Source organism: Tachysurus fulvidraco, chromosome 3, assembly GCF_022655615.1.
Source record: "Tachysurus fulvidraco isolate hzauxx_2018 chromosome 3, HZAU_PFXX_2.0, whole genome shotgun sequence".
Taxonomy (NCBI): domain Eukaryota; kingdom Metazoa; phylum Chordata; class Actinopteri; order Siluriformes; family Bagridae; genus Tachysurus; species Tachysurus fulvidraco.
In genome coordinates, this window is record NC_062520.1 from 8,175,635 (window position 1) to 8,200,022 (window position 24,388).

The 24,388-nt window shown below is 40.7% G+C and overlaps 2 protein-coding genes and 1 long non-coding RNA gene across 4 annotated transcripts in view; 1 reads left to right on the forward strand and 2 right to left on the reverse strand.

Moving 5' to 3' along the window:
* LOC113644408 (LYR motif-containing protein 4B) overlaps window positions 1-16,290 on the forward strand; it is a 45,280-nt gene extending 28,990 nt beyond the window's left edge. Inside the window, exons 3-4 of one of the 2 annotated variants that reach the window (XM_047811656.1) lie at window positions 12,458-12,558; window positions 15,862-16,290. In XM_047811656.1, the coding sequence (XP_047667612.1) occupies window positions 12,458-12,558; window positions 15,862-15,871 (111 nt within the window). In that variant the 3' untranslated portion in view covers window positions 15,872-16,290. The remainder of the gene's footprint in view (window positions 1-12,457; window positions 12,559-15,861) is intronic. The other variant, XM_027149235.2, reaches the window with a different exon arrangement.
* LOC125140896 lies at window positions 1,710-3,352 on the reverse strand. Its single transcript, XR_007140211.1, has 2 exons — window positions 2,629-3,352; window positions 1,710-2,513 (listed from the first exon to the last, which is right to left on the reverse strand). It is a non-coding gene; the product is annotated as an uncharacterized LOC125140896 (long non-coding RNA).
* Window positions 16,291-18,562: 2,272 nt separating the features above from the next.
* Window positions 18,563-20,810, reverse strand: ppp1r3g (protein phosphatase 1 regulatory subunit 3G). Its single transcript, XM_027149234.2, has one exon. It carries the CDS (start codon window positions 20,687-20,689, stop codon window positions 19,961-19,963), a length of 729 nt encoding a protein of 242 aa, XP_027005035.1. The 5' UTR covers window positions 20,690-20,810; the 3' UTR covers window positions 18,563-19,960.
* Between the last annotated feature and the right edge of the window lie 3,578 nt (window positions 20,811-24,388).

Consider the following 24,388-nt stretch of genomic DNA (forward strand, 5'->3'; position numbering starts at 1 on the left):
TTTCATACCGACTCTTAAATCACTTTTTGTGTGTGTGTGTGTGTGTTCATTTTAGACACACATTTGTCACAGAAAGGATGGTCATTTAATACACTGCACATGCTGAACCGACAGTTTAGTAGCCCGTCAATGACATGCAATCGCTTGCTCTGACTTTTAAGTGAGGTAGAGGTTTATTTTGCAGAATCACTCACCCTGCCTTCTTGTTATCCATCACTATTCAGCAGCGCAGACATGGCTGAGGCTTCCCTGTTGAATGGCGTTGCTGTAGAACAATGCGGCAGTAAAGATGGAGCTGTGAGGCAGCTTTACGCAGGATTGGGTGAAGCTGAGGGTCTTTAGTAGAGCAGATGGACTTTATCACACAAGGACATGGATATACTCAGCTTGGCTTTCTCTGTTTGCAGAGTTGCATTAGATGACGGAATTACCAAGGATGATTTCTGTCTGGATAAAAATGACAAAAAGTCATCCTTCTTTCATTCGGCTTACCTCGGAAACGGGAAGTCTTTAGTACTATACTTTGTATGCTTTTGTTATTCTTGGTTTGACTACATCAGGCGTTTGATGGCATTTCTCAACTATTGACATCAATCTAGAGGGGACTCAGTAGAGCACCTTGAGGAACACCTTTTAAATGTTCATTGCTCTGAGCATTCAAAGGAGGGACATTAAGTCAAATTAATGCTAATGCCAAAGCCAAGCTGCTGTCAAAGGCCTGTTTAAACCTGCCATTAACATGCATCCCACTGAAACCACATTAAGATGTGGTCTTGTTTGTAATGTGTACAGCAGCGAGGGATCAGTAATCGACTGCATGATCACAATGGCTGGATAATACATAAATTTATATTTATGGCATTTGGCAAACCCCCTTCTCCAGACCGACTTACATTTATCTCATTTATACAACTGAGCAGTTAAGGGATAAGCAGCAACAGATTGGTGACACTGGGAATCAAACATTCCCTGAAGATGCATCAATAGATACTTGTGTGACGTGTGACGTGCTACGTGCCTCGGCTCGCCATTTCTAATCTGTTTACCTGGGACTGTAAAGCCAAGTGTGAAAATTTCCATAAGGCAGCATTTAGGTCTAGGAGTATAGAGAGAGAGGTGTCCTTGCAGGAGGTGTCTTTTTCTTTGGTCCTTGCAGTGTAATTCTGAATTGTTTATCCTGACAATGACCTCCCAACACACACACACACACACACACACACACACACACACACACACACACACACACACACACACACACACACATACACACAGTTGTATTTTATCCCTCACACATTATGCTCCGCTCTCCTTTCCCACCTTCGCAAATGTCTTTCCTGCTCTCCCAGATAGACACATGCCCTCAACATGATCTCTGAAATTCCACCACTTTCTTTCTCTTTCTTTTATAGTAAGATCAACAAAGAACAGCAAACACTCAGCCTTTTTATGTTTACTAGGTTGTACTGTAGCCACCTGAAGGAAGACTATAAACCCAAACGGCAGTGCTGTGATGCTGAGACTGTATTTATAGAGATGGCCGGTCATAGTGTTGAATGAGAAGGGCTTAAAAAAAATCTGCTACATCAGTAATTCTGGGTTACTATTATGAAACTGTTATGGTTCAGCCTTGTAGCATGGGGTCTCATAGGAATAAAACTATTACACATACACACAGGAACACAGCGATTGAATGACCGAAATGCAGCACCATTTATTTATTTATTTATTTATTTAATGAATGGGAATAGCAAGCACGACAAAAAGAAAGGTGTGCTTTTTATTATTAAATGTTAGTACTCGTTAAAAATTGTAAAATCCTTTAAAACGTTCCTCGTTACACTGATAAATATTTGCTTTTTTTTTTTAAATGTAATAATAATAAAAACTTTACATTGTATCAATACATTTTGTAAATATTTGTAGATATTAAATTATTAAACAATTTTCCTGTGCTGCTTTGCTGGCCTACACAACGTGATAAGTGTTGTGTATCGTAGATATGTCTTTAAGAATCGTGATATGATATTTTTGTCAAACCTCCTAATTCTTACACTGCTTCATCAGGCTTTGACCTTGAACTGATCTTCTCGCTGTATACGCACTCTTTTTAGGTTTGTGTCCGAGGCTACATCAGTTTCAGAATGCTTTGTGAAAGTTGGTGTCCACGATACATGCCTGAAATTTGTTTTTGTGGGTGTCTTGTGTGTGTGTGCGCGCGTGTGTGTGTGTGTGCGCGCTTGTGTGTGTAGGTGGCTTCCATCCCACACACAGTTCTACAGCCTGCAGGCATTTGCTACTGAATCCCATTAGCCTGTCTTTTCCAGTGGAAATGGCAAGGCTTAGTGCTGGAACAGGCCACTGCTAGCACATCATTAAACTGTAATGAATGCCACGGCCGACCGCTGGAATGAGCCGATGTGTGTATAGAGCCTCGGGTCTTAACAGCAGCCTTCGCTCTTACATACAAGCCAGAGCGACGTGGAACACGCAGTGCCTAAATCAGGACCGTGTGTCTGAAAGAGAGAGGGACTGTTACCTGCACTGTAGAAGAGGATTTGTCATTTTGTCAGAAACTCTGTGTAAGCATATTGCTGCATTTTTACCCTCGTGTGCATCCATACATCTCACCTCCGGAGACGCAAAGACGGGCTTAGGTCCGCTTAACCGAGCTCCATCAGTGGCCAGGCGTTCTGCCTTTCTCTTTTTTAACCATATTCACGGATCTTCTCCTTATCTTTGTATATTAGTCAGGGAGATAAAATATGACAGGAGATTCTCAAACTTTTTTGCAGCCACACATTTCTTTTCAGTCCTTAAAAAAGAAAGGTTTTTGCATCACTGATTTTATTTTACGAGCACAGACTAAATGTCCAACTATTACCCATGTTAAGCAGTCATGAAGCATCATCTTTACTTATCAAAGCAAACTTTAATAGAAATAGATTTAGAGAAGATTCTAATTAGATCATTAGGACTTATTTCTAAAGTATGTAGCATCCATAAAACCTATACTAGCTACATTAAAAGTAAAATCTGTGCCTGAGACAGCACTTCTGCTTTGATTAAAAATAAAGAAATAAATCAAATGGATGGATGGATGGATGGATGGATGGATGGATGGATGGATGGATGGATGGAAAGTAAGTAGTTAGATATAAATAAATTAATAAATATACGAAACAATAAAGAATCGATAAAATGGATAGATGGATATATGATGCATATAAGTAAGAGAAATATAGAAGTATATACAATTTAAATATACAATGGATAATTGTTAGATGGAAGGAAGGAAATAAGTAAGAACAATAATTCACAATAAATTAAATAAATAGTTTAGACAGCTAGATAGAGGTTGAGGAGGAAGGAAGGAAAGCGAGACAGAAATAAGTATATGCAACCCAGACAAGTCAGCAAATATAAATAAATAAGTCATTAAATAAATTGGATGGATGGATAATTGGTGTGTTGATTGACAAATGAATAAAAGGAAGGATGGATAAGTGGTGTATGGATGGATTATGGTACAATTATGGGATGTGGTAGCTCAGTGGTTAAGGTGATCGGAAGGTCATGAGTTCAAATCCCAGGTTCACCGAGCTGCCACTGCTGGGCCCCTGAGCAAGGCCCTTAACCCACAACAATTGCTCAGTTGTATAAATTGAAATAAAAAAAAATTAAGTCACTGTCTGCTAAACACCAGAAATGTAAATGTAATTGATGGATGGATTGATAATTGGATGGATGGATGAATAGCTAGATGTATGGATAATTGGTTCATTAATGGTGAGATGGATGGATAATTGGTGTGTTGATGGACAGATGAATAGAAGAAAGGATGGATAATTGACGTGTGGATTGATTGAGGATGGATGGATGGACTGATGGATGGATGGATGGATTGATAATTGGTGTGTTCATGGACAGATGAATAGAAGGAAGGGTTGATGATTAGTGTATGGATGAATTAAGTGATAATGAATGGTTAGGTAGATGGATGGATGGATGGATGGATGGATGGATGAACAAAAGAAACAAAAGAATGAAATAAAGTAAGGAAGTACATAAAATAAATACAAATAAATGTCTGGAACCCCAGGGGTTTAAAGGGCCCTGCTTTTATCTGTACCTGTGTGATTTGAGACCGTGCAACATGGAGGTGTGTAGAGCCTACTACTGGTCCTGATCATGTTCAGATGTCTGATAACCAGAACTAAATAATAAATAAATAAATAAATGCGAAAAGACTGATGCCTGGTGTACAGTACACTTGTACAACAGAGTCTAATTATTATCCGTGTAATCATGTGGTGTATGATGATGCATATGCATCCCTCGTTCTTCTCTGCATCTCTCTCTCTCTTTCAAGGGCACAGCCTCCTCTGGTGCAGTGCTGCTGTAAGAAATCGGAGCAGATTGAGGAGCCCCAGAGCAACGCTAATCGGCTCTCCCATGTCAGGGTGGGATATCCTGCCTTTCTTCAGATACGCTCGGCACGGCCACTCTCAGGCCTGCCGGGAGAACACGGAGGTTCACCTTACTGCACCATTTACTGTAGGGAGGGTTTGGGTTCCCGTGTGTGGTTAGGAAGAATCTGGTAGAAGCCCGATGTGGGTTTGAAAGAGAAATTGACGATGAACAGATACCAAGGGTCCCAGACTTGTAGGCATTACCTCATTTAAAAAAAATTGCATCACATCCCAAGGGTTATGGGATTATTTTACAAACATGTCAACATCAAGAGAGAGATAAAGAAAGGCTGGTGAAGTAAAGATTGCTTATAGTTGCTATAGTGTAAGTGAAAAGAAATTGTTTCTCAGATGATCTACAAATGGGAGGCACGGTGGCTTAGTGGTTAGCACGTTCGCCTCACACCTCCAGGGTTGGGGGTTCGATTCCCGCCTCCTCTTTGTGTGTGTGGAGTTTGCATGTTCTCCCCTCCCCTTGGGGGTTTCCTCCGGGTACTCCGGTTTCCTCCCCCGGTCCAAAGACATGCATGGTAGGTTGTTTGGCATCTCTGGAAAGTTGTCTGTAGTGTGTGAGTGAATGAGAGTGTGTGTGTGCCCTGTGATGGGTTGGCACTCCGTCCAGGGTGTATCCTGCTTCGATGCCCGATGATGCCTGAGATAGGCACAGGCTCCCCGTGACCCGAGAAGTTCGGATAAGCGGTAGAAAATGAATGAATGAATGAATGATCTACAAATGGAGCTGGTTAAAAAGCAAGAGGTGATGATCGTCAGCAATTTCGTGTAAAATCATGTGCAAAGAATAAAAAACTTCCAGATGTGCTGTTATAGGAAAATGAGCAGATTTGTGATATTATAATATTGTAACTCCACGTACATCCTGATGCATCACAGCACCAAGTCATTGATTTATTGGTGTTATACCTAACCTAATGCTTGGAAAAGTCCCATGCCGATGTCCCAAAGACCCTTACAGAGCAAATCCGAGTTTTCTGCGTTCACATGGTTTTTGAGATTTTCGTCTTGTCTGAATGCCGTTTCCACAGCAACCCGTACCTGCTAAGCGTAAGAGCTGGAAAACAGCTTCACTTGCTTGGTGGTAAAATGTTAAGTATCAGATTAAAAATAGCTGCTCCTAGGAGGGATGAAAAAGCCAGGCCTGTAGTGAATTATGCGTGACTGGGTTCGTCTGTGAACCGTAAGAAGATCTGCGTTCTCGGTTCTCCAGCGACCTGGCTGTGTGGGTCGTGTACGTGATTAGAAAAAGCCCAAATACCCACAAGGCCCTAAGTGTTTGGCATGCACAAATGCTGTTCAGCCTGCTGTGATTATTCAGCATTCGGATGCTGATTTATTCCTCATTCTTCCTCTTCATTATTACAGCAAACAGACTGGCGGGCGTTAAAACGGCAATAATAAGCTTGTCCTCTCTTCATGTGGAAAACAGGAATTGTATTTGTATTGTTATTTCTCTCATTTCTGCAGCACCCCTCTTCTGTGAGTGTAGGAGGCTCTTGGTCGGCTTTTTCGCCACTCTGCAGGCTTCGAGGTCACACTGAGAATTTTGGTTGCAAGCAAACACTTGGTCTATGAAACGTTTCGGGGGTGGGAGACGTGAGGGCCGATCACGACGTGTGCGCATGCTTTTTCTCAAAAGCTCGTTGTAACCTTTTGCATCTCGGTACTTCTCCTCTGTTAAGTGTAGACACGTTGTATTCTAGTCACATTCACCCACATGTCTGGATGTTCTCAGCTGTTTGTGTGTGTGTGTGTGTGTGTGTGTGTGTGGTGTGAGTGTAAAAAGAAATATAATACTTCTGTGATTTCCTTCTCTCCAAGTATGTGCACTAGGGGGATCTGCAGTGTGACACTGGGTGCCTGCTGCAGCCGCATCAATTAACATGAATGTGCTTACCGCATACTGATTGGCTGGAAACGGTGCCACCTCCATCCATGACTCCACCCCTTCCACTAGTGGACAAGTGTATTTGTGTGTGTGTGTATTTGTGTGTGTGTGTGTGTGTGTGTGTGTGTGTGTGTGTGTGTGTGTGTGTGTGTGTGTGTGTGTGTGTGTGTGTGTGTGTGTTTACAGTACAAGCTGCTGCTGCCCTCTAGTGGAGTTTTACAGAGAAGACACGCACAGAGACACACACAGAGACACACACACAGAGACGCACACACTCACACACTTAAACGAACACAGCTGGAGATGTGAATGAACTACGTTCAAGTGGCAACATTCGGGTGCTAGTGCAGAGTAGCACAATATTAACAGAAAGCACAAGATAGAGGGAGAGGTGGAGAGATAAGAGATAGAGATAATGTGAACAGGAAAGGGGAGGACTGCAGGTGAGAAGAGAAAAGACAGATTTAAAGCAACTGAGTGAAATCCACACCTCTCTTTGTGCCATCTTCTAGAAGTCTCGGCTTTCACTTATTACTCACCTAGATCCTCCCTGTTCGGGGTGTTTTCTCACCTTGATATACACCCCAGCTGTCATTTCGTCTTTACAATACCGTGCAAACATCTGTCTTCGCACCAGCTGGGAGAATGTGTGGAGTCATGGCTCTCTTAGGAGTCACACCAAGGTTCGTCAAGTCACACGGGTTCTGTACACGGGAATTAAGAACGTAGGTTATGGCCTTAAATATGCCAAACATAAAGACATGACGATTGGAGTTGATCTTTCTAATGATCCCTGACCTCTTTATCGGTCACTCAGCTGCGTGTTCTTATTATAATATGATTTGTTTCTTTTTTTATATATATAAATATAATAATTAAATATTATTAAGATTTAATAATAGATCTGTGTGTGCCTCTGTCTACTTATCTGCAGCTGAGTATGTGTCTCTGCATGTGTGAATTTGTATGCATTTCTCTGTTTGTGTGTGTGTGTGTGTGTGTGTATGTGTGTGTGTGTGTGTGTGTGTGTGTGTGTGTGTGTGTGTGTGTGTGTGTGTGTATGTGTGTGTGTGTGTCTTTTTATTTGTGGGTCTTGTCCTGTGTGGCTGTTTCTGTGTGTACTGCTGTATGTCAGTTTGTCAACATTAAACATGACAGCAAAACATTTTGTTTTCATTACTACCTTCTTACTATTCGCTCCAGCTTGTGTCCTGAACGTACATGTTACATTTATGACATTTGACAAACTCGTCAAGAGCGGCTTACATTTGTCGCATGCGTACAGCTGAGAAAAATGCATACAGCTGAGGGCCTTGCTCGGGGGCCCAGCGGTGGCAGCTTTAGTGGCTCTGGGATTCAAACTCAGCCTTTTGATCAGTAGCTCAATAACCTGAACCAATGAGCTAGCACATTGTATGATGTGAACACAGACCTATAAAAGTGACATCATCTCCCCACTGAGCTAAGCATTTTTATTTACCTGTTAATTTACTCTAATCCGCTCCCGTGTTGTTATGCGGTAATACGATGAGGTCCAGAGCGCACAGAGAGAAAGGTTGCCTTTTGAAATACAGCCAGGATTTAATATAACAGGTTGGGATTCATGTTGTTATAATCACTCGAGACATCATTTCTTAATTTGTTTGTTTCTACTAATGTGTACAACATGTAGCATACAAGCATTTGTTATGTACCTACATGTAGCGTGTATTTATAATGTGCGTGTATGGAGTGGTGGATAGACCGGTATGACCGTTGTCTGAATGTATAGTGCAGATATGTGCAATTTTAGTGTAATATTCAATGTAAAACAATAGGAATAAAACTGTTTGAGGTAACTGATTATAGTCATGATAAAAAATTTAAAAAAAGGTTAAAATAAGGGAAAGTGTAAAAAATAAACACAAGCACAGTGCGTTTGTTCGGGAAGTCGACCTCACCTCCTCCATCGTGGATTCAACATTTTTCCCATCTGGCAAAGACCTTTTTTTTCACTGTGGTTAAGCTACTAACTTGCTACAAATTTGGCTGAGTAACTTAAAATGTAGATTTTGTTTTCTAGCAAATTGTTTGACACGGGCTCAGGTCAGATTGTTGTGAAAGTGTGTTTTAGACCAGAGTATGCCAGAGACTTGGCAAAACCTTTTATGCTTTAAAAAAACATACATTACAGCAGAATTCTTTCTTTGCGTATCCCAGCTTTGGAGGTCTGGGTCAGAGCACAGAGTCAGCCGTGATGCAGCGCCCCTGGAGCCGAGAGGGTTAAGTGCCTTGCACAAAAGCCCAACAGTGGCAGCTTGGCATTGCTGGGGCTTGAACCCTGATCCTTCAAGCCAACATCGCTGAGCATTAGCTACACAAGCCACCCTTACTGCCCTTAAGGGTGCCAACAATGTGTAGATGATCTGGGATTGAACCTGGAGCCTCATGTGCTCCACCTCTGAGCTACATGCCCAGTAAAAGACTTTAGATTCAACCAGTGAAACTGCATCTATGCCTTTCTGCATTTAAAACGTGTGTGTTGTGGAAGCGCTTCACTTCTCTTGTTCGCTTGTCTTTTTCTTCAGGTCGTTAATGTTCCAGTGAGACTCCAGAGATTCGACGCAGCAGTCGGCTATAAAGGATGCAGCGCATGCTAATTACGCTTTGCATTTCAGTCTAGTGTCCAGTTGAAGTACTATATTTGCAAAGCTACTAGAGAACTTCCACGACTCACTCTACCGGCCATGTTTATTCTCTCACTGTTGTATCAGCTTGTTAAAGAAACACTCCTAAACCGTTGTTTCCCCCTCACTACCATTTCCTGCACCGTTGCTTTCAGGCAGAGGTGATCCGCAGGACTTAAAGTGCAGTGTCAAACATTTTTTCAGGAGAGAGCTGTTCTGTTTTGTAGCAGGTGCCTCCCTGGGGTCCTGTGTATCCTGCATGCCCGCTGATGCCAGGTGAAAAAAGGGCTACGGAGGCACTGTGTGAGCTGAGTACACAGAGATGCTCTCAGCTTCGCTATGGGCTGTTGACACTGTACTTTTCTGTACTGTTATGACATTGGGGATGTCCCGAGAGTTTTAACGTACAATGCAGCCTTGGATGACTCGGATATTCTGTAAGTAATGCAAATTTGGCTGCCGTGGTAAATCTTAGTCAAATCATTCTTGTTTGCTGAATCGCTGAATATTTTCAGAATAATTCTCGCTTCTGATCTTGCTTTAGAGTTTTGCTACCAATGGATCTGGAAAAAGAAAGAAAAGAAGGGGAAAAAAATCAAAATAATAACAACCACCAGAGGCACTGCAGTGTGTGTGTGTGTGAGTGTGCTGTTTGGAGATGGGGTGGGAGAAGGGGGTGGGTTTGGGGAAAGGTTACAGGAGTGCAGAGGACGATCGTGTACGTGATCGTGCTCCTCGCTGAGCCGTCACGCAATTGGAACTGGCAGGGCTGTGTTTTGGATGGAGCAGTGTGTGTGTGTGTGTGTGTGTCTGTGTCTGTGTTTGTGTGTGCTTGTTAGAGACATTTAATGTACAAACAAAAGGTCACTATCCACACCCACTGCCAGTCATAAGTTTTTAGGCGCCAATTTGGAACAAGGTTTTTTTTTTTTTTTGGAAGCAAACTGGATCTTTTTGTTTTTTTGTGTCTCTTTGTATACCGGGCTCTTACCTCTGAAATCACACCTTTCTGTATGTGTGACAATTACAATTACATGGGAAAATAATTAGGCAGACATTACACACAGTAAACATCAACATTTAATCTTTTGGAACAAGTGAAAATACCTTACATTTATAATATTAACATATATATAACAAATAGAAGAGAATTAAATCTATTTCTTTTTAACATTCACTTGTAGAACAGATCAAATTATCTGCCAATAGAATGAGAGCTGAAATTTTGAAATGAGTAAAAAATATCTATAAATAATTTTCATTTCATTTTAATTACTATAATGTGATCTTGTAAAAAGAAAATACTAGCTAAAATATTTCATACAGTATATTTTTATTTGCCAAGATTCTTGTGCCTGATATCATGCTCTCGATGGGGGATGTGTTGAACTGATACAGAACCAGCTAAGAGATGTTACCCGCCTTTAAGGACGTACCTTTTCAGGCGTATACGATCTCAGAGCTGCTGTAGGTGTTTGGTTGAACACCTGTTTGAATAGTTTTTTATTTAATTGCCACTCGTTATCGTTTTGTTCTATCTTGCTCTGACATCAATAGGTTGCAAACGACAATAAAACATACGGAACACCAAAAACTCTTTCAGGAAAATTGTAGAGCACAAAACATACACACACACACACACACACACACAGACTCCACTAACCTGATTAAGGCTATAGCTCTTTGTTAACTTCTGAATAAAGCGTCTTACGAACGAGGACATCTTCATTAAGAACGCGGCGCCGGCTTTCTTTATTACTGTGCTTCATTCTTTGGATGATGGACTATAGTGTGTTCCAGCTGTACTTCTCTCACCCTCTCTAACCGTCAGCATCCTGTTTAAGTGCCATCAGTCTGTGCTCCTTTCCCATGGGCCTCTGCAGCTCCTCTGAACAGGAGGTTATGGGCAGGTGTCAAGGCGAGCTGCTCAAACTGACAGATGGTCCGTGTCGGAGAGCGTTTTTCACAAAGGCGTGCAAAAATGGACTCTCTCCTTCGTTAGAGTTTGACAAATGAAACCTTCCCTCACCTTAGCTAACTGTGCATCTTTTCCAACACCAGTGCTCTTTTTCCCACCGCGGGGTGGCAATCCGCTGCACGTTTCAGACTGTCTCTATAACAAATGGGCTTCTTTACTTATTCCGGGGCGTATATTAATCGAGTGGCCACATGTCGCGTTTAGTCGGAGTTTCTGGAGCATTCATTCATTCATTCATTTTGTACCGCTTATCCGAACTATCTCGGGTCACGGGGAGCCTGTGCCTATCTCAGGCGTCATCGGGCATCGAGGCAGGATACACCCTGGACGGAGTGCTAACCCATCGCAGGGCACACACACACTCTCATTCACTCACACACTCACACACTACGGACAATTTTCCAGAGATGCCAATCAACCTACCATGCATGTCTTTGGACCGGGGGAGGAAACCGGAGTACCCGGAGGAAACCCCTGAGGCACGGGGAGAACATGCAAACTCCACACACACAAGGCGGAGGCGGAAATCGAACCTCCAACCCTGGAGGTGTGAGGCAAACGTGCTAACCACTAAGCCACCGTGCTTCCCTGTTTCTGGAGCATTGGGAAGAATTTGAGTTCTCCAGAGGAAATGGGATGAGATGTTGAGATGTTTCACTATTTCTCAGTAGAGATGCTACACTACCATGTTCTATTCTCCTTTATTATACACCACAAGGTGTTCCACTGCTTCATCTAAATAAATCGCGTGTGTGTGTGTGTGTGTGTGTGTTGCACAGTTTTCCCAGCCAACACTGGCAATTAAAAGATATAAACTTGAACACTTGCAATCTCTGTCCCACCTATTGCAAGATGAAACCTGCAGCATTACTTTTTATCGAATGCAGGACTTTTTTTATAGCATAGTTTAAGCCCACGTTGGCGCCCGTAACCACCGCAGAAGCAGCATATTTTTATTGAAACACTGAAGGAATCGAAAGCTATTAGGGACATATCCTGGGGATAAACTGAGCAAAAGCGCAGGCTCGAGATTTGCTTTTATGAGAACGTTGAGTGTCGAGCTCCAGTAGAGTAATCTGATGGAAATTCTCTCCAAATCCAAAATGACTATATTTACAGTAACTTACAGAGAAATACTTTTATTTCTAAATTCATTTATTCCTTCATTCATCTTTAGTCACCCCTTTATCCTTGTCAGAGTTCTACAGGATCCACACACACACACATTCACACCTGACGGATCACCTTTATACCATGATGATTAATTTCTATCCTGATGGGAGGAGTCTCTGCCAGGATGACCCCGCCCTCTTTCACAGGACACAAGGGCTCTCTGAATGGTTTTATGAGGATAGAAATAATGGAAATCGTATGTTATCGTCTTCACACTCGTAAGATCTCATACCAATTGAATTTTTATGGCTGATTTTGGATTGAACAGAGCTCTCCATCACCACCATCAAAACATCTACTGAGGGAATATCTTATGGACGTACGGTGTTCGTCGCTCCTGTACTGGTCCAAACACTTGCAGAATCGAAGGCAAGTTGCGTTAAGGCGTTGCAGTCATTTTGCTAGTTTGTGGCGAACCATTATCCTTAGACAGTCTGTCTTAATTTCTATATGTATCTTTAATTTCAAATATTTTAAAACAAATTTTGTGGGTTTTTTGTTTAAAAATGAATGATTTTGGCTTTTAACTATTACATGGCTGTAAATTATATTATGTAACAATTTAGTGTGTGTGTGTGTGTGTGTGTGTCGGTATGTACAGTAGTGTCTCTATTAGTGTGTTGCTGTTATGTCCTAGTCCCCACTTTGTTCCAGCCACATGGTTGGGACATGCTGTCACACACACTTCTGTTTACACCGAGTTTATTGGTCAGTATTTGTTCCCTACGTGCATACACACACACACACACACACACACCACAAAGCCCTGTTGACACTTGATTTAGTACACCATGTGATTCTAAAGCTTCAGCAGTGTACCCTTGGCATCAAACTGAGATTATAACACGCCTCTGGACTACGCTATGTTCCAGCATACACACTCACACACACACTCACACACACGTACACCAACACTCATATTGCTCTGTGAGGCAAGGCAAAGCAATGTACAGTTAGAAACTGCTCTGCCTGTACTGCAAATATTTGAGAGGACTCTGAGGACTCTTGGGGTTTTGGGAATAAATTTGGATGCATCAGATGAAATGAAGTACTTTCGGGTTTAGTGAACAATGTTGTTGGCTGCTAAAGTACTGAGTTCTGATTTTAAATGTCAGCAAATTTTCCATAACAATTTAAAAAGTCGCTGATTAAAGCTCTATATTACAGACTAAATTGAATTAAAAACTGAACATCTGAGATGCATTCATAGTGTGTGATTTACACGCGTGATTTACGTCGTGTCGTTCGACATCACAGATGTTCACGGTGTTAAATAATGTCAGTGGCTCGGGTTGAAAAATGTCCGATCTGAACTCAGTCATTTCAGGCCAGCTTCGACCCCAATAGTGTTTATTTACACTCCTGCATTGTGGATATTATTGATCTGGTTTTCTTGTGGAATATCATTACCGATATTGTCCTCACGCCTCCTCAGACCACGTGTCTCTCTACTAAAACTGTTCTCCTGTTTAGTTTTGTGTTCACGTAGAGTACAGTACAAAATCTTGGACACTGAAGGACTTTGATTTGTTTCAAATGTTTATTTATAAATTACCGTCAGTGGATAAGTGCAAATGTTTTAGTTTGTATTCTTTTTCCCAATTTTTTTCCATTTATTTTAGAGAAATGTTTGTTATCCATTGATGTATTAAGTAATAATACTTAATACTCTTGAAATGAAACAGAAGCTACCTCAAATCAAATCTAATTTTATTTGTCACTTACGCATACACACAGGGTACGATATGCAGTGAAATGCTTTTCGCATCTGTCCGGTATATAAGCATGAAAAAAAAGGGAACGCAATTTAGGATAAAAAAAACAAAAGGAGATAGATAAATAAAAAAGTATAAACTATATAAAAAAAAACTATATAAAATATGGAAATATAAGTGGAGAAATAATGTTTATGCATAAATGTACATATACATAAATGTGTGTTTTTTTTTTAAATTGTCCTTAAAGTGTCCCGGTGCAGTTTGGTGTGTAAATAGTGTATATAGTGTAGTGTATAAAGTGGCACTGTGCTGTGCAAGTCCAGAGTTAAAGTGACAGTGACAGTCCAGAGTTAAATTAAATTGAGTTAGTACCTTGCCGTGAATGCTGCATATGAATACGTTTACATGCTTCTCTTTTTGTTTCTTTCTGACCTTATCTGTATTTTTTCTCAAGAGCGACCATTTGTAGAATGTTAAACGTTAACAATTGAACCGATAAGATTTTGGAATTGATCCAAAAAGGGTCAAGGTCAAGGTCAGAAGTCGTTTGAAGTTGTTTGAAGTACATTTTAAAAATATTTAAAAATGTACACAAATTAGTAATAATCAGAAGGGAAGATGATCGGATAGTGGTGGAGTTAAAAAGTTTTACTCATTTTGTATAGCGCTTTACAGAATATTCTTTACACTGATTTGTCCCTTGCCCGCACCACGTCCTGTTCGAGTTTAACAGAGCTAACTTTAATGCAAAGGAGTTTGCTGAGAAATTAAAGAAAGTTTGTGTCATATGTACCAGGCGCTTGTTTTACACTGTTGCGTGATGTGTCTCTTTCACATGACACAAAGTTAAAGGCAGGGTCTCCGATTTTTGAAAGCCATTGTTGACATATTAAATCACCAAAACAAACACGTCCCTAACCCAAATAAGCCCCACCCCTGTATCGATAGCTCCGCCCACACATACATATGCAACCCAGGCAACTACTGGAAAGAAATGTGTCTTTATCATAGCTGAAGGGAAGAACAATACGATTGCAGATAAACAAACAAACAAAAATGTCACACAAGCATAATCATGTAAAGGACAAAGGCATATATTAGTTCTGTGTAACAAAGCAAAACCAACGTTACTCACCTATCGAGAAGGGAAAAAGCGCCTCGGCGTCTTAAGTAAAGTTGAATTTCCTGGGTCAATAACTCCTGAGCTAAACGCTGTTACTACACAAAACACGGTTGTAGCTACCCCTCTACATTACTACGATAGAAAAGAGGTGTTATTTGTGTAGTAACAGCGTTTAGCTCAGGAGTTATTGACTCGGGAAACTCCAACCTGTGAATATGTGGCCAACTTCCTGCTCCTTCAGTTCTCTCCAGCGCTGGAAAGCTGATCCTATATTAACACGTCCTACTTCTTGCCTTATCGTAAGCCTTTCTTCTCTTTCTTTCTTTGTTTTTATCCTCCATGTCAATGTTAAAACCTCTTTCTGCTAATGTCACACATGCGCACTGAACACTCTCTCCACCGCATATTGACAAGCCCCGCCCCTTTTTGCCCATTGGCTACAGGTTTGTTTTGGTTTTTGTTTTGATTTTTGTTTATTATTCGGCCCGACTCAGTTTTCTGAAGCATTTCTCAAAAATCGGAGACCCCGCCTTTAACAGGTCTGTTTCTGTCTTGGTATGAAAAGAAAAATGTTTGGGCGCTTTTGTTTGTTTGGGTTTCATTAATGCAAGTGTGGTTTCTGTGTTTAAAACTAAAGCTAATCAACTGTCTGGCTGCCAGAAAGGCAAGATAATAGTGCAAGTGCTCAAAGACTTATGAAGCGATGCATCATTATGTGCTGGAGACATTCACACAATTCACCCACACGGAGCAAATCAAATCTGTGGTGGAAATGTACATAAAGTGGAAATCCAAATTTTAACAATCTCGATTTTTTTTCTTAATGCACAGGCAGCCATAGGAAAGATGTACGAGGTTCAACGGACCGTAGTGGAATCCGAGCCGAAGAAATTCATCTGATTGGACATGGGTGGACTACGATGCTCTCTGTGGAGGTGGATCAAGGCTATTCGGCAAACCACTGGCTCTGTGATAGCTGTACATTAGGGACTAGTTTGAGTGATGATGATGATGATGATGATGATGATAATGATGATGATGATGATGGCTTGCTGTATACATTGACTATTCCCAGATCACGTTCACCCATAATGCCTCTTTATAACGTCAACTGTGCTAAGGTGCAAATACAACACATACCACACGCACCACACAGCCTGCTGTTACAGCCCACCTTTAGCATTCTGTCTTAATTACATTTGTAGATACATGTCATGTATGTATTATTTGTCCTGTCTCATTAAAGGTATGTTGCTTTAAGACACTGTGAGATGTCTTATTACTGACCGATTTAATATCAGTAATAATTTTCCCCTAAAGTTGAACATGTGATATTGGGTATCAGGGTTGAAGGTTTAAAATCGATTCGTTTGTTAGTTTTTAGGTTGAGATGACCCATTGAACTAATGGTCTAAAGATCATGTTGCACAGTGCTTGATGTGCTTGAGGCTAAATGCAGGCTTGGAGAGAGGACGATATCCAACCGGGATCCACTGGACACTGAAATGGCTTCTAGTTCTGTCCTTTTCCTATAAAAAAAGCCTCAAGATGACAGAAAAGGTTCTGCATAGTCATTGAGAAATTTTAACGAACATTTGTATTTTGTTTTATTAAATGTTTATGAAAAATTGAATGTTGTGTCTCAAAAGGAAAAAAAAATCAAGAGAAAAGAATTCAGTGCACAAGTTTGTATGGCTCTTGACTTCAGAGTGGAAGAAAAATAAATACAAATTTATTTAAAGATCACTGTTTACCTGCCAAAACAAAGAGAGTTAGTTCCCAATAGTTTATAAATGGAATGACCCACATTCTGTATTTTGTAACAAGGCAACAGTTTATGATTCAATACCACATTTATAAAAATAGCAGGAAATATCAACATTTTTATATTTTCCCCGTCTAATAAAATCTTAACAAAATGAATTTACAAAACCACCTTTATTAACCGTTATATGAAGTATATTTTGTCTTCCTGTTTTTGTCTTAAATGTGACAAACTTTTGCCATCAGCTCTACATTCACACTGTTACTGCTTCTACAATACACATTACTTTACATTATTTTTTATCTACAGACACCTTCATGCAAAGTGACTCATGGGAATGAATTCAAATATTACGTGGCACAAAGAGATTAAGTATCTAATCTGGTAAGATTACACAATCTGGTTAACTTTAAAGTCAGGAAAAGAAAGCTTTAAATTATACTGCTAACACAATGTATATCTGAGTCAGACTCAGGGGTCTTTTCCAAGGGGTCCAGCTTTGACCATCCTCCTGAAACCTTCCATCAGATGCTCATCCGTCATCTATCTCGAGAGAGCTACAGTACGTTAACTGGGGCCTTACTCCGTACTTCTTATCCAGAGCAACTTACATTATCTTATTTTTATACAACTGAGCAATTGAGGGTTAAGGGCCTTGCTCAGGGGCCCAACAGTGGCAGCTTGGTGTACCTGGGATCGAACTCACAACCTTCCGATTGGTAATCCAACACCTTAACCACCAGGCTACCTCATGCTATACCACCCAATCTCGGCAACTGTCTGATGGGTAATGAAGCTGTCAGTTGTAATACTGTATGTGAGAAACAAGCTTCAATTCCACATCATCTACAATTCGAGCAGAAAAAAAAAACAATGTACTAATGGAGCTTCATGTCTTGTACAGATTAACAAATTCAGCTTGAAGGCTGCGAACATCAAAGTGGTCGGAATAAATCAGTGCGGCGTGATGGACGGTTCAGGAAAATCCATTCTCGTTAGCTAAGAGAGGAGATTTCATTGCTTAGAGCTGAAACAGCAACCTAAAAACACAACAAGAAGGGAGAAATAAACCGATAAAAAATTGATGGTTTGAAAACTGCCAGCACAGCCGATACACCTAGTTTTCATCCTGTTTGCACTCACGAAACATAAAGGTCTACGTTTTCTAACCCGAAGGTTTGTTTGGAGTTAAATAAAGATCTTAGACCTGATTCCTTCATGTATTAATAACCTAAAACTTTTTGAATCTACAATCAATGTCTGACCAACCATAGGGTGTTGTGCTTTATGTTCAAATGAACTTTCCCCCTAAAACCGCTATACAGTTATTGCACCATAGTTTGTTTCTCTCCCAAGAGTGTTTCACGTTTATCTCTGAGCCACATTGCTCAGCTTTTGTACCTTTGGATAGTAACGATTTAAAACAGCATATGTCTATCTCGAAGGACGGGACACACGATCGTACACTTTGTAGTTTAAAATGTGATGCAGCATTTTTTTAGAGTGTAACTTCACCTGAAATAATCTGCTTTCCTGTATGCTACTGAGATGATTAACACATTGCTGCTGATTGTATAATGAAGCAGAATTTTTTGCAGAACTTTACATAATCACAAAATAAATGGATGTTAACAGTACAGTATATCCAGGTTTTGGGGTTTTTTTTTCCAAAAGCTTTTCCTTTATCATTGGTTGTTTTTTATTTTGTTGTTGTTGTTGTTGTTGTTGTTGTTGTTGTTTTTAAATATTCCATGAAAATACAATAAATAGACAGAAATCCAAGCATTTTAATTGCACGTTTGTTCTATTTTAGCTTTTATCCATGTATTACCATTATAGTTACTTAAATGCATGCGTAGTATTGTGAACTTAAAAAGTTATGTTACAATCAATAGCTAAAATCCATACAACTGAGCACAAGTTGCTGTTTGATGTCTATATTTTACAATGAAAAAAAAGCCTTTAGTCAAACTACATAATATACATTTTTTGTATGTATGTTTTTCTATGGGGTCATCATAGAAAATTGTGCACTTTACTGGAGGTCCATGAAATCCACTGAACACATCCGTGTTGAAGAATAGAAGTTGATGCAGTCACCAGCTAGGAGAATGTTAAAGCAATGAATTAACGTGTTTATGAGAGGAAAGTGGTTCTACACCAGGGATACTGAGACCCACTCGAAAACATTATCCAAGTTAGTCTTTTTAACCCAGTATTTGCAATTTTTTTTAGAGACATGAAGAAAAAAATATTACTTATCTAAACCAGATATCAGATCTTATCTAACAGGTTGCCTGTCTGATCTAAAGGATCTCTGTGTAGCAGAGTGCTGACCAATTCACTTAAAATAATCAGTTCGCACTGAAGCTACAAATGGCATTGGCATCAATTATCCTGCATTCAAATGAACTGTAATTTACGATATCTGAAATTTGAATCATTTTTACATCATTTACATCATCGATCTGTACGTTCGAGCTACAAAAGTGGGAAATGAATTCGGATGCCTCGACGGTTTTAAGCAACATTCTAGCCAGCTATAACTTCAACGAGTGACGTATCTGTACCTCCTCGAAGCTGTGCTTTCGTCAGTGTTATGTCTGTATGTCGATCGATCTAATGTAGTGACTTGTATATACACTAGAACTCATTTAAAGGTAAAAGAAGTGCTACTTTGATTACAGGTGATGCTGCGTGGAACCACGTCCCTTTCTAAGCTCGGTTTGACTTTCCAGACGTTACGATTAGGATTTTCTTTGGTTTTATCTAGTCGGAGGTCAGTCGTTCAGAGTGTGAGTCAAATGCAGCGTTAGATTTGAATGTGACTCGTGCCATGGTAGATACAGTGTGTATCTCATATGACCACAGAAATCAAATGCCCCACCACACCTGCTAGTAGATAAATATATACAGTTACTGTATTGGAACACAAAGAACCACACTATGTGAAAATATCTTACTGGGCCTTTAAGGTCAAGTCAGGCACAAGCTCTTGTCTGTCAAAAATATTCTCTGTTGTAAATTAGTTATTAAAAACAGGCTATTATAAATAATTGTTGCTGATGTCTTTGCGTGAACCAGTTCTGTCCAACTAGTACATAACTCTAAGTGCAGTGATTTGCAATGTTTCAGTCCAGTTGAGTATGATTTTACTCCTGGGGTTCACAGCATGCGTCCACACTGCACACAGAAGTTCTGCCCGTCATTATTGTCCCAGAATTCCCCGCGGTCAGTCCTCATGTACACGGCGAAGTACACACTCGCGCCCGGGTCCAGGAAAGGAGGCGTGTGCACAGTGAAGGAGAACCTCTGGCATTCGCGCACACGTTCTCCAGACACGGGCAGTGCGGGCGCGTCAGCGAAGGACGCCCAGTTGTTGAACGTGTACCGCACCCCGACGTCTGCCTCGCTGTTATCCAGGACATTTGCGCGTATGACGCCGCGCACGGCCCAGCCGGACACGGAGGCCCTCTCCAAGGCGACCCTGCAGCGGTTTGCGCGCGCCTCCGTGACTTCAGACGCGAGTCTCATCTCGTACGCCGGTGCGAGCCTCATCTCCACCGCAGTGTTCCGTTCGTGCTGCACGGGCAGAGCGCGCAGCGCGGCGAACACCTCGGAGGGCACATGGGGATCCTCGGTGATGCTGAAGTGCCTCACGCTGGCCAGATTCAAGCCGAGTGCGTCGGCGAACTTCACCCTCTTCCTGCAGCACTGAGAGAGACGGCTAAACAGATTGGCCTGCTCGGGGTAAGCAGGTAAGGACTTGGCCCTCCGCCTGTCCCGCAGGTAAATATCCTCGGGTTCGGAGTCGTCGGGATCGGAGTCGACTCCATGGCCGTTCTGTAACTCCGGCGGGAGGACTGAGTGCGACATGTCACCTGGGCTGATCATCCAGAGTCAGAGTCAGAGAAGAGCACCAAGTGTGTCTACAGTAGAGAAAGTAAATCAGTGGGTCATACAGGGGAGGTGAGAGCATTTTAACTGTGTTTGTGTGTGTGTGTGTGTGTGTGTGTGTGTGTGAGAGAGAGAGAGAGAGAGAGAGAGAGAGAGAGAGAGAGAGAGAGAGAGAGAGGTTAATGCACTAGATCCCCCGCCCTGGAAGACACTCATTCCCAATAGGGTCTGAGAGTAGGTTAACTTGGACCCTCTTTTAGTGGGCTGTGTCTCATTCCAAAACTTTCCCTTTACTACTAAGTAAACTAACTGATGCTTTTTTAACCCAGAAGTCTTTCAGAATTAAGTAAATGCACGGTATCATATTTAAACAGTAGCTCACAAAAGGCCTAGTGATTCATGAAAGAGTCGGTTCTTTGAGTCTCTCTCTCTCTCTCTCTCTCTCTCTCTCTCTCTCTCTCTCTCTCTCTCGCTCTCTCTCCCACACACACACTTAGATGTGCTATAACTCTTGCAACTGCGATTTAATCAACATGTTTCCATGGGAACCTGATTTCAGATTTGAGCTGTTAGTTAGTATAAACAGTGAGATGTGAGATGTTTGCCTGCCTCTTCTGTTTATGAGGCAGTATGACATTAGGTGAGGCGAACAGTTATCAGAACAGAAATCTTCTCAATGCACCACAGACACAGCAGACACAACAGTGCATTCTACTTGTTGTTTCACATCGCACTGCCTTGCTGTTTTGTGTTGCAAACTATTTGTATTTTGTTAATAAGAAGGTAAAGTAAGATTTCCATAGAGCCAGTGACTGTTCATAATTTTGTATGATATATATCTCATATATTTACCTGACAATTCATAATTCATTCCTCATTTATTTTACACCAGAAAAGCAGGTCACCTGCTGAAATAGCATTACCTACTGAGGTCAGAGCTGTTTTTTAACACAGCCCACTAATTATTACCAGAACGGCAGCCATTTATTTTAATATAACTCTAACCTGTAACTAATTTACTTTACTGAAATGTATTGTGCTTCAATTACACTGAATTTTCTACAGGTTTTCTGTATCTGTGCTCATGCCATACTTAAAATAAACCCTCTACAAATTTCTGCTTTTGTGAGACATCAAGAATCTTTGAAACACAGTGTCCATCATTTGGTCACTTCAATCATAAGCCATTAAAATGTCACTTGCATTCTTTTTTTTTTTTCCAGCAAATCATTTAGAAATTATGTTCATTCTACCTTCTTCCATCCCATTCCAGATTTATTCCCCTTTTGTTGCTATAATATTCTCCACTCCTCTGGTAAGAGGTGTGTTGCGTTCATTCAGCTATAAGAGCGTTAGTGAGATCAGACGCTGATGTTGGGATGGTGTGAAGGTCTGGGGTTCGGTCGGTGTTCCAGTTCGTCCCAAAGGTGTTTAGTAGGGTTGAGTCAGAGTCAGGGCTCTGTGAAGGACACTCGAGATCTTCAACTCCATTCTTCACAAACCACGTCCTTATGGAGCTCGCTTTGTGCACGGAGGCATCGTCATGCTGGAAGAGGTTTGAGCTTCATGGTTCCACTGAAGGGAAACTGTTATGCCTCATCACACACAGACATTCTATGTTAGCTTTGTTTGAAATTGAACCACATATGAGTCTGATGGTCAGGTGTCCACAAACTTTTGGCACAACAGTGCATTCTGCACTGCAAAGCTGTAGGATTTAATCAATTCACCACAAAAAAATAAGTGTTTTTTGTTGTTTTTGTTGTTGTCGTTTTCTTTTTGTCACAGACTACAGATACAAACTTAGCCTAAGTTGTGCGTAGCTAATTTTCCCAACAGACTGGAAAGGATGATAAATAATTTTTTATGTATTATGATGTAGATAGATGTTAATGCCTTTTATCTCTAAAGGTTTTATTTATTTATTTATTTATACACGTTTTATAGAATCAAATACATTTCCTTGTAATAAATACATTTTCCAGAACTGTTCTTTATAATTTGTTAATGATTAATCAGAATTTGTTATTTAACCACTTTAACAGAATTACCTCAGTCAGATGGAAAAGTGACGTCATTGCTGGTCAATATTAGCGATGTGACCAGCAGTGTTTGTTAAATCTCAGTCATGAAATACGTGCTGTGACCCATGGGACCATGTTTGCATCACAGAAAGGGAAGTCGAATAAGGATAAAAAAAAACAAAACAGTAACATACAGTACATATTTATATCAACAACAATAATAATATGTAATGAGAGATTTTTAAGTTATGCATTGGACAATGTTGAAATATGTCATATGTTTGTGTAGATATGTTTTTCCTTTATCATTAATTATGTTTACCTTCTGCTCTATGTTTATGTTCTGTAAAGCTGCTTTGAGACAATGTCTATTGTAAAAAGCGCTATACAAATAAACTTGAATTGAATTGAATAGATAGTGTGTATTGTATCTTAGAAAACTGGACAAATCCAATTCGTTACAGTTCTATGCCATGTGTATCGATGTCCACCAGATGGCAGCAGTGTAACAGTAAATTGCAAGTAAGTAACTCAAAGGTTATAAGATGCGTCTTGACATTTTGATAAAGATATTTTTATAGTCATCCCATTCATAAAGATAGTTATATCTTCAATCCTTCAGTCTGGGGTAAATTATGATGCCTTCATACCTGGCACACAGGTGCAGTAATACACAAAACTTCCTTCTTTCATCGTGCATTTATTCTCATCCAGACACGCAGACCTCACGAGAAACCTCTCGACAGTGTCATCTATGGCTTTAAACCACTACAGATGATTGAGAATTGTGTGGCAAAGAGGCATGGTATGTCTGATATGAGTCGCTCTGGATAAAGGGGTCTACCAAATGCCATATCTAACTTGACCTCCACTAGCTCACAGTTGCTGCTAGCATGAGTTCACATGTTTGAGTCTTGCCTATAAAGCAGAGCCCCACAGTTCCCATCCTGGTCATGCTTTCCTGCAGAGCTTGTTAATTAACTGCTGAGATGAATCAGTCTTTGACTCGCCCAAGTCACAGCTCCAGTCGTACTGTACTAGAACTGAGAAACCCCATTATCTAGACCTCACAGTCATTTCCATTAACATTTATGGCATTTGGCAGACACCCTAATCCAGAGCCACTTACAATTTTTTAGCTCATATTATACCTCTGAGCATTGATAGCTGTTCTCAGGGGCCCAGCAGTGGCAGCTTGGTGCACCTGGGATTCAAACTTACACCCTTCTTATAAGTAGTACAACACCTTAACCATTAAGGTACCACATCCTCCAAGTCAGAGCAGCTTTGTGATTCCAGTTCTTCTTAAATGCTAGAGTGGAAATAACTACTAGAAATACTGCAGCTCCAATCGGTAGAGTTCCTGGATATTTAAAAATTTATGAGCTCTGAGACCTCTTCTTGTTCAAACTACGACTACTTTAGAGCTTTAACCTTAGCTGTGTATCACTGAATTATAGATAATGTCATTCAAAATGATTCGAAAACGGATCCGTCGTGCAATACCAGAAGCGCCCAGGGAAAAATGAAAGCAACAAGGAGAAGGATTTTTTTGCAATAACATGCAAACTAACTCCATCATACCACAGGCCTACTTGTGACTTTCCTGTAAGTGGTTGGCAAAGACACGATACATGTATACAGTACACACAGTTAGCGCCCATGCGCTAAT